This window comes from Saccostrea cucullata, unplaced genomic scaffold (assembly GCF_032062105.1).
Source record: "Saccostrea cucullata isolate Sc308-1 unplaced genomic scaffold, CSIRO_AGI_Scuc_v1 ctg3, whole genome shotgun sequence".
NCBI classification, from domain to species: domain Eukaryota; kingdom Metazoa; phylum Mollusca; class Bivalvia; order Ostreida; family Ostreidae; genus Saccostrea; species Saccostrea cuccullata.
This window is the reverse complement of record NW_026935858.1, coordinates 90,001-101,475: the sequence shown is the minus strand read 5'-3', so window position 1 is coordinate 101,475 and position 11,475 is coordinate 90,001. Positions and strand designations below refer to the sequence as shown.

General features: G+C 32.0%; 1 protein-coding gene across 1 annotated transcript in view; it reads left to right on the top strand.

The window, feature by feature from the left end:
* Nucleotides 1–1,686: 1,686 nt before the first annotated feature.
* LOC134243991 (Iroquois homeobox protein 6a-like) overlaps nucleotides 1,687–11,475 on the top strand; it is a 12,476-nt gene continuing 2,687 nt past the window's right edge. Inside the window, exons 1-4 of the mRNA XM_062726233.1 lie at nucleotides 1,687–2,065; nucleotides 3,126–3,374; nucleotides 7,393–7,505; nucleotides 7,770–8,131. Of these exons, the coding sequence (XP_062582217.1) occupies nucleotides 2,006–2,065; nucleotides 3,126–3,374; nucleotides 7,393–7,505; nucleotides 7,770–8,131 (784 nt within the window). The 5' untranslated portion in view covers nucleotides 1,687–2,005. The remainder of the gene's footprint in view (nucleotides 2,066–3,125; nucleotides 3,375–7,392; nucleotides 7,506–7,769; nucleotides 8,132–11,475) is intronic.

Genomic DNA, 11,475 nt, shown 5'->3' with positions numbered 1-11,475 from the left:
ATTCATACTTCATTAAGACTGTTAACATCTTGACAATACAAATCATTATATATAAACTATCCTATCCTCGGTGGATTCACAGTTTATATGGAGGAAAATGCTTCTACCTTCGACATAAACCAAAAGCACATTCTTTGATCTGACAGTAGTTCTACGATTACGAGATTAGCATTGAGGCCGTGAGTTTAGCGAGAGTTTGCAGCACTGCCCCCTACAGACCCCAAAAGGGAGATAACGCACTTGACACACAACCTGCACATGCCGGAGTTATCTGGAAATGAGTTAACAGAGCTGATTTATTTTCCCGATAATCGTTAATCTAATTACTGGCGTCTTGTGATACGATGGCACGGTCATTATACACTAAACAGTTCCATGTCGGTTAGATCATGGCTACTGGAAATTCTGTGTATTGCTATTTAATGTCATTGTAATTTTACACCTGCTGAGAAGAGGATTTTTTTTTTTCATTCCAAATCAACAGATTTAAAAAAAAAAAATTCCATTCATGATCCGATGCTCGATTTTTAATCCACAGATTAATTTTTTAAATTATCCTCCTGCTGCAAATCAAAATATTTCTTGTTTGAAATTAAGTCATATGTTTATAGCAGTTGCTAATAAATTTAGCACTCAATCTGGTAATTGTTGTTTTCCAGAAAACGAGCAAATCTTACTAAAATGAATTTCTGATAAACAATTGTAATCCCCAAATCTATAGACATGTGAAATAAATATTATCTGATTCGATTGTGAGCGAAAAAATATTCTAGCCAAATACCATCAGATTATTTTTAGAAAGAGTGTTAGATTGATTTTACAGATTTATAAATGAATATGATAGCGTCTTTTTTAAATAGCAACGAGACAAAAATCAGTGGAGACATTTTTTACTTCTCTCTCGAACAAATTGTTCTAACAGTTTTCCCCGCTGATGAAATTCCAGATTAACTATAATGACACCTTTCTAACTCGTTCTATTTATCAAATCTTGTTTAATGGATTGTAATGCAACTTGGAACATAGATGGAGAGATAACGAAAGCAATGGATTTGTCAATTATTTTCTTTGAACTTGATAGCGTTTTCCTTGGTCTAAATCTATAGCAAACGGCATAAAAGCTTTGACAAACATTATTGCAAATCAATTCAAATTTCCGTCTTCCGTTTCACAACCGTGATACTTGGAATAATCGCCTTGTTATTAATTGTGCTTTTAAACACAACTTTAAATCAATAAACACAACTTCATTTCTAAATAAATTCCCCATTTAATTTTTCTAGGGACAAACTATTTGTTTTTTGTTTTGTTGTTGTAATTTTCTTGTTTCCTTCTGCGAAAATAATATTAAAAAAGAATAAATGTGTAAAAGAATTAATTATAGTTATTCAAATTGAATATTTCTTGGATTTTTTTTCTGAACAAAAATGAAATTTATTAAATATGTTGAAAAATAATGATAAAGAATTCGTAAATATGTTTTTAAAAAATCCGTTTATCCAGGAGGCGGGGCTTGAGGCGGAGTGATTTCCATTACAAAGATATCTCACGCGCACGATTCTCAGCCAATCACAAATCGCCAAAAAATTAATTTTAACCAATGGTATAACAGCTCTTTAACCCACGAGAAAAAAGTCTCTAACACAGTGCTGTCATGTAAGATGTTAGTTGAATATTTAACGCTTGTGAAACACGAGTATCGACGAAACAAGTAAATATAGTAGAATTGTGATAAGATAGCAAAATATACGCAGGTCTGAAGTATACATGGATATTAGTTTACACAATTGAACATGTGGTAGCAGAAATATACACGTTGCAGTTGATGTATATTTCTCAGCAACAAACTAATTTTCATAAATATTTTTCTGAATATTTGTTGACCGTGAAATTTCTTTGAGTGCCTGACCGGGAGATTTAAACTTTTTCACGTTGACTTTCATTCTTTTCTGGAAAATTTATAGAAGTGTCTAATAGTTAACTGTGGGAAAGTGGGGTGTGTGCGATGTCCCTTCCTCAATTCGGATACAACTATCCTACCACAACTTTGTCCTCTCCGTCACAGGTAAGCTTGCATTTTATAGTGTAAAAGACAATCAATTTAAACGTTTAAGTGATATTGCTTTTTTTGCATTATCCATAAATATTGAATATTTGATTTTCTAATAATGGTCTTCTACGACTAATTAATGATATTTCCTGCTGTTAATTGCTTTGGTAAACCATATTGAGGGAAAGCTCGGCCAGTGCTTTTTGGTGATTCACCTATTAATGCATAAAACCACAACTCTATAACTTGAAAAGCAATCTGTTTTGGACAATCGTACTGAATAAAAAATACATGACCAATGTCATTTCTAAACGATGGAAACGTACATCAAATAAATGCTTAATAAAAACAGAAAATTTTAGATTCTCCAAAAGTACAATCTACAATTTTAATTCTTAATTTATTTTTGAATTTTTAAAAACATGCACAGGAAACGTTTTCAATTTTTAAAAGATATCTGCATTTATAAATAGAGATGTGAAAAATATTTATTATAAGGAAACAAGAATAAAATTTAATGGTATTTTGAAGGTATTTAACAAAAAAGAAGTAGATTGACGTAATAATAGGTATCAAAATGCTGTTTATTGTTTGAATATTACCCCGTTTTAAAATATAGTAACATCAAGAAACCCTACTTTAAAATTGATTTCAGCCACTTACAAACCTTTTTCAATCAATAAGTAATTATAAAAGATGATATTCTTTTATTGATCAATAAGGTATATTGAAGTATATAAATAAAGCAAATAGATTTATTCAAATCCGTAAACTCATGCTTGCATTTTGTAAAAATTAAATAGGTCATTCTTTCTATGTTCTCAAAAATTATTGCCTAAATTTAATTTATGCCAACTTTTAAATAGCTTATGTATATGACATTATTAATATATTTCATGTCCTATTATAAATAAATTTTCAAATTTGATTCAACAGTTATATTTGTCTCATATAGTTTGTTATTGTACAAATATACATGTATAAATCCAGCTCGTTTTAATATCGTATTTTCATATTTAGAACATAGTTTTCAAAATTTAAATACATGTACACATGATTTCTCTCTTTTTTCAAGATTCTAATGTCGACCCCCACTACTTCTACGCTATCCTCCGTTACCACGTCCTGCTGTGAGAATGGTCGCCCCATAATGACCGATCCCCACACGGGACAGACGGTGTGCTCCTGTCAGTATGGGTCCGGTCTCCTCAGCGCCTACTCCCGGGTCCCCTCCCTCACCGACTCAGTCTACAGTGCCGGACCCTACGGGTCACAGAGCTACATGCCCCTGGGAACGGACCCCTCAGCGTTTTATTCCCCGTTGGTAAGTCCTTCACCAATAACTACTCCCTGATAATTATAAAGTCCAAATACTTGATTTTTAGCCCGTCTTTTGAAAGTCTTGAGACCTTTTCCCCCATTTCCCATCTTGATCATTTATACCCGCGGCGTCTTCTAAATAAAAGTGTAAACAAGAATGGGGTTTGGTCACACGACCGTCAATAGCGATGTAAATGAATGCATCAATCATTCCTGGGTTAATCTCTTTAGTGGATTTAATCGATAACTTTCTTTTTCTAGATTGCTTCTGGGGATTAAGATTTATGTAATTTTTAGAAAAATGAATAAGTTTTGATATCGATGCCAGAAATAAAGATTTAATTGCAAATCGAAATTAAGCAAAAATACAATAAAAATCTCTCATATCTGTTTTGTTATTTTCTTTAACTGTAAATACCTATTCTTAACCAAGAGTGTGTTCTGTAAAAAATTATTATCTGTGAAAAAATGATCATAATTTTTTATAAAAATGGATTAAGTTTTCCCGTCCTGAAAAAAATCATTTTATGTTTGTCAAATAATTCTTTGTAATATAGTATTAAAATTCTAGTTTGGGCAAATAAAATTATACAAATCATTTGCAAATCAATTTCATTCCAGGGCTACAGTTTTAACTAAGAATTTCTTTTTATTTAAACTTGTAAACGATTGTATTTCTTGTTGAACTCTCAAAGATACACAGACGGATAACTGACCATGGCTGCTGAAAAAAAATATTGATATATCCCGACTTGTTGGCTATTTAGCTTCGATGTAGCGATAAGACTGGGGAAAATAAGGCCTATCGGATAGCCTCTTTTTTCTACCTCTCCGGAACTCCACGGGGTTCCACGTTATCTCCCTGTGAACAGAAATTAGTCGCCATGCCTCGATATTCTTCAACTTTCGCTGAGCAACTGCTTCAAAATATTTTAAATAATTTAAAGAATTTTTCATAAGTTTAATTATTCTTGTTGAAATATAATTGTTTTTAGTAATCCATGTTATTTTAGATTTAATAACATCAGTAATATAAATGATCTGAAAATACAATGTACCAGTGTTCTTTTATTTTTCGGTGTTAAGAAATCTATGTACTAGTATGCAAATGTGTCTTTAAATTACGATTAGTTTATATAATAATTTCAATATGCTTTTTTTTGTTTTTCTTTGGGAAAAAAATAATACAAAATTTATTGAAGGATAAATTCACGTGTAAACTAAATATTTTGTAATTACAAATAAAATTTTCTCTTCTAATGTACATGTAAATGAAGTTAAATCAATGTGTTACTCTAAAAGTCATATCGTATCAATATTTTTGTTATCAATAAAAAAATTTCTGATTGTTTTAGGAATTAAAGAACATTATCTTGGCACAATAAATGTAAACTTTTACTTTACTACGCAGTACACAGATTCAAATGAATCACCAGTTGTAGGAATGGTTCCATGCTTTCATTGTAAATGCACTTGGTATCCATGATAAAAAGTAATTATTAATCATTAATTTTGCCTCCCAAATAGTATAGAACATCATATGGCAAGAAACCATAATCCTTGTGCACTCTATTAGCCTTTTGAATTTTTGGAGGATCACTGACATGCGATTTTTTCTTCAAGAAATACAATTTAAATTAGTCATAAAAATAGATGGATAGAACAATCAACTTGTTTTCCAAACGAATCCTATTGAGAAGAAATAAAAGTTATATTTAAAAATAAATAAAACTGGCAGGAATGTAAGATAAAGTCTGATTCGAAGAGATGCTTGATAAAAATCGGGTGAGCCGCGACTCTTTGACGGCGGACCCATCGAGAAGTATCCGCAAACTACCGGGCAATTAGAATCTATCTTGTTCACAATTTCCCCCAATCTCTCCAAAACAGCGGGTTCCATTTGGTGATTAGCAGAAATTTATAGAGCACCATAACTGAGTCGGCAATATTGGTCTAAGTACCTGAAATCTTTAACTAATTTTCTGCGACAAACTTCCTCCCTACTCTGTTAGTACGGTGCTGGGATAATGACACCTCCCCACTTGATCCGGGACCTTTCCACTCACCTTTCTCAGGAACGCAGCAAATGTTCATTCATGAAAATCGGGGAGGCTAAATTATTCCATTCTTAATTCTCATGGTGTGAAAATGGTTGATTATTTAACAGGAAGTTGAAATCAAGGGGTGCCAAAATTTGAGATGTTATCTTTTTAAAAATTTCATAATTTTTCTCTTTCTGTTCCATTAAACTAGTGAATTCAAACTGTGTTCCTGACGATTCTCCTTCTCTCTTTCTCCTTCATATACCCGAAATAAAGCCTTTTCATACCAATGCAATATGAATGATAATATATAGGTTTCTAAATAGGTGGAACTTAATCTCCCAAACTTCACAGCAGAATCTTTACATGTTTTTCTAATCATTCATTAAAAAAATGTAAAACATGCCATGTATATTTTATGTTTGATTTATTCGATATGAACATAATAATTGTTTGCAAATTTGCTTTTTAACAGCGCAAATCCCCTCGTAGCGAGCGCTAAAGATAACGATTTATAGATTTATGAAGTGGCATGCAAACAGATGGGCGTCTTGAAAAGGCGATTTAATTGAATTGAAATCATGAACTTTTCATCCTCTAGAAAATTTTCCCATTTCACGACCCCTTTTACCATTCCCAGAAGAATATTTCTTAGGTGGTCCATTCCGGCGTAACTATATTGTACATAAGTTATTACCTATATGCAATGAATATGTATACGGAGAACAACTTCATTGATAACAGTCCAAACAGTTTGTTTCACATTGATAGCTTTCAAGGGATGAGGTTATTATGTTTTTGACAAACTGCATTATATTTCTTGTCGAAAATGTGTAAACAAAGTCCCGCGGCCTTTCCGCTAACAAGTATTAATTATTTATATAAATATGTTCTAATTATTACCTACATCCTGTGGGGAATGCGTTTTAACATTTTTTCTTGTCAATCTGGCAAATTACGGTTATAAATGATATTTTGGTATATGTAGATATATTCATTTGTAATAAATAATTAATAGATAATTAAAAGTGGATGGTCATAATTATTTATGGAGATGGAAATGCTCAAGAAACTACTCCAATAAATGATCTTCAAGAAATACTTATATTAATTTAAAAAAAATCATTTTTGTTTTTGACAAAGAGAACGGAAAATATGATTGATAAAAAAAATCATATACATGTAATTTCATCTTTTGTTTAAAGAACGAAATTTGCAATTCACTTTATTTGTGAATTAATTAAACATTGTTTTAACAAACAATCCAATATAAAAATTTAGTTCAAATCAAAGTATTTATTTTTCATTATGGAAGAATAATAAAGAAAAATTACCCTACTTGAAATTTTTCATTGAAAATTGTAAACTATTTAAATGAAATGGAGTGAAAAAGAAAAAAAAATGAATTAAAAATTACAAATTTAAGAGATATATGTAATCTAATCTTGAAATTTAAACATCAAATTACTTTTCCTGCTATATTTTTGTAATGGGTGTTTCATTAATAGTATTACATTCTGAGATAAATGAATTTATCGCCGCTTAATTTAAAATCAATGTTTAATATAAAAAGAAATTTGAAATACATACGTGTAAAAAAAAAATCAACAATTAACAATGTTATGAAAAAAAAATGTGTTTTTCTTGCAAGCTTAAGTTGATTTTCACAATGGAGAATCAAAGACGCTTTCAATATGTTATGTTGATTTCAATGTATTTATTTACAAAAATCACAGATTTGATGTATTTTATTTTCAAAATACATTTATTTTTATTTTTAAACTAAAATTTTTATTTATGTACATCAATTTTCTTGAAGATCTTGCACTTCTTAATTTGGTTCATGGTTCATGTTTGAAACAATTTAAACTTCATAATTTAACAATTTAAAAAAAAAATGTTTTCTTCATACACTGTATTCTTTACACTAAACATGAAAACGAGAATTGGACTAATTCATTTACGAAAACCTCGTTACAGAATTCTCCATATGACCTCAAGGACGGTTCGGATGCAGCTTGGCGGAGTCTTTCCCAGCCGTCTGCCTGTTATCCTTATGATCCCGCCATGGCGGCATATCCTTACGGAAATGCGTAAGTATTTCACTTAAAACACCTGACTTTCCGTTCCTCCTTCACTGAAGAGTCTTTTTTGACTCTCGGAAGAAGTACGCTGTCAATGAACTTCCTAGAGTGCTTTTCAAGAGTTACCAAATTTTTTGTTGTTAACATATTATTTCTAAGATTATTGTGCAAGAAACATGAATGAATTTTGTATGATTAAAAATCTATCTTCTCTAGTGTTTTATTAGAAACACTCGCTTATCCCTAAGTATTATTGTCATTTTTCAAAATTAGTTATGGCGGAATGGATTTGAACGGAGCCGCCAGACGAAAGAACGCCACAAGAGAGACAACAAATACGTTAAAAGCCTGGCTCTATGAGCACCGAAAAAACCCTTACCCCACAAAGGGGGAGAAAATAATGCTGGCCATTATCACCAAAATGACTTTAACCCAAGTCAGTACCTGGTTCGCAAATGCTAGACGACGGCTTAAAAAAGAAAATAAAATGACTTGGTCTCCAAGAAATCGTTGTGGGGATGGGGACGACGAAAACAGTAATGACAAAGCCGATGATGATGACGACGATGAGAAAAGAAAGACAGACGAAAACAGCAACGACCCCATAAAACCTAATGAAGAAAAGGACAGTTTTGGTAAGTGTGTAGAACTTCTTTCATCTAAATATAAAACCCAAACTAAACACAGTTGGCACATGGGTATTCGAAACGTTGACTGATCGTTTTCATTGTGATAAACAGTTTTTCTTACGATTTGATAATGACTCATATTAAAGAGTTCAGTCTGGAAGCCACGAATTGAAACAACACAGAGATTGGGCTAAGTGTTTCAGAATTTGTATGATGTATCGCTGATATTTTAAAACATGACAACTAGATATTGTTTGCTCGGTGAATGCTGAGTGGATATAGAAAGAAATAAGAACAGATTTCGAGTACTGACAATTAATATTTGCTACCCAGATTAATGGTTCTGATGTCGAAAGCTGATTATAATGTTGCAATCTTTGAAATTTCAAAGCGATGTCACCTTTGTATCAGTCAAAAGGAGTCTATAACGCGATCGGGATTCTCTCGTTATCGGGTTCCCACGTAAACTCTATCCTTCACAAGAATCGACCCCTGAAATAATATGTGCAGAATGCAAGGGATTACTCTAGGCGATAAGACCTCTAACAAATATTTGATCGTATTTCTCGACTAATTTAATCAAAGAAAACAAAGATTGTCAGTTGTTATACGATAAGAATTTAATCACAGCATTTAATAATCTGCCGAGGCTTTCGTTCGGACTTCAAGAAATCCGCCAAACAGTTTCGGCTCTTTTCGATATCATCAATGTTACATCTGCTGCAAATTTTATCTGCGCGTGCATCGCCTTTTCGTCTCCACACTTTCGTTCACTTGTCTTGGAAATTTTCACTAATATTTGACGTCCAGCTAGGAACAATTATCATTATTGACATTCAAATGCATTGTTGTCCGTTTCATAGCAGATTTCATTCGGGTATGTGTAAAACACGAAACGAGAAACAAGAAACGAGAAACAACAGAATTAAAAAAAAAAAAGAATGACCTAAAAATGTCAACCAAGGGGGCAGCTTTTGTTGTGCTTTCATTTTGTTAGAAAACAGATGCTGAGTGAAACATTAGCGATCTTGCACTGCTAAACCCATCAAGCCATGACAGCTTTAATTAGATATCAACTGAAAGTACACGATTTAATAGCTCACCTTAAATTATTATCTGATTGTTTCATAACCAAAGAATAAATAAAACATTAAATAATTTCACATTATTTATAAACAAAACATTCATATATCTGTTATACAATGTATATATATATGTTAAAAAACATTAATATGAACATGATGTACTAGTATATATATATTATTATGTTAAAATTGTAATTAGGAAAGCTATATCTTATAACATTAACAATAAATTCCACCTCAATTAATTAATGAAATCAATTAATGACAACAGAATCATTAAAAGCAAAAATTGTATCATTTGATGACAACTTTATTATTTCAAGCAAAAACTGAGTGAGCATTTCTCTTAGATAACAGTATTGTATTAATTAAATCTGACATTTTAGGGTTTTTCTGTGCAGATAGTTGTGCGGGTCGCTAATAAATCAGACCTAAGTTAGATACTTCATTTCACTCTGCATCTGTTTTCTAACAAAATGAAATCAAAAGTGCAAGCCGCCCCCTTTGTTGACATTTTAAGGTCATTAGTTATTTTAACCTGAATCTCATTTCATTGTTTCTCGTTTCTTGTTTCTCGTTTCGTGTTTTACACATACCCCGAAATCCATTCCATAATTTCGACACTCGCCACCCTGCTCATGCTCTTCAGTCGCTCGTAAACAAACCTCCTATGAAAACGAGGCAAACAAATGAAATGAAATAGAATACTGTAATTTTCTTTTTTATTAAAAACCATGGTCATGCCTTAATACCTTTAAGTAGTTAGCAGACGATCAATTGACACTCAGCAGTCAGCTGGAATCCTGTAATTATGGAAAACTAAAGATGGCACGCGGATCTAAGTTTTCTCTTTTCTTACAGCACGCGTCTTCCAAAGTCCATGTCAGCATTTGTGATTGATATCCTAGCTTGCCTGTTGTTTCAAAAAAGAGAAATTTCATTGGGGTATTAGAAAGGAATACTCATGCGTTTGATACTAATCTCCCCTCCATTTGAATTTCTTTTTTTGCTCATATCGCCATTTCGTGCGTGGATAAGCCGCTATAATTGAAATCAATAACACAAATCGAAAGGGACATTTATAATGTCAATGGGCTCGTAATCGCAGATCAGAAGGTATGCGCTTTTAGAGATGGACAAGGTCTCACACGAGCATTTATGATGAAATGCTCGATAGTAAACAACATATTTTCCCCAAGTAATAGCATTACACATTTTCCATTCCTGTGGGCCCTAAGGTTGCTGGCTTGGGAACATTCGTGAGCCACATTAAGCCAGATTACCCGCCCGTAATCCTGACCCAAAGAAGATATAGCCACCAAACACGCATCTTAGCTTTTGCTTTTTTGATGGAATATGATAAATTATTTGCACTTAAAAATGTAAAAATACCATTATCTCTAATTCCGCTATCGTTTGTTTTCTATTACAATTTATCTGATATATGTATCCTTGCACAAATTTTGTCATTTTTTTTTTAGAATTATATTTTTTTGCAAAGCGTATTTCAATCAAAAGTTGCTTTTTTGCAGACGTCATTAAAGTCACGTGACTGTCAAAAAATTGTGCGTGGAGAACATGACAGGTCTATTAGCGCGTGTCCTTTTTTTCTGTCTGGTCGTTTATGACTTGGTTTCACTATTTGTATTTCCGCCATAAATTAATTGTATTTTGCATTATGTTTTATCCACAAAAGAATTATATATTACATGGTTATTGACTGTCGTTGTAAAAGGATACATTAATCATCATTTGATGTTTGGAGCCTCTCTGCCTGTTCGACAACTGCTAACACGTCCCGAAAGACACCGCGTCTCCCGTCCGTAATTGTTTAAAATGCTTACTGTTTAATCTTCTACTTCAAAGGGCGCATCTTCTATTTCTAAGCATTGAAACTCTCAAAAGTCATTTTCTTCCAACTCGATAATTTTTCATACCAAAGAATTATTAGCACACCCAGAAGTTCCTCTTGTTGATGTGTATCTGGCTTATAAATCTAGGGAAATTTCAATAAAATTATTTTACTCATTAAATAAATCGACTAGCGACTTTTTATAAGAGATTGCTCATTTAGACAATACGAAAAAAAAAATTAATGAAAAAAATATTAAGTAATTCGCTACCTAGTTTTCATGATACTATACTTGAGCTAAATATCAAAATGCATTATGAATTAAAATAATTATTTGATAAAGGGTTTTTGACATTTATAGAATTTTAAAATGACGCACATCTTTAACCTTATCTGTATATATGCAAAAATAT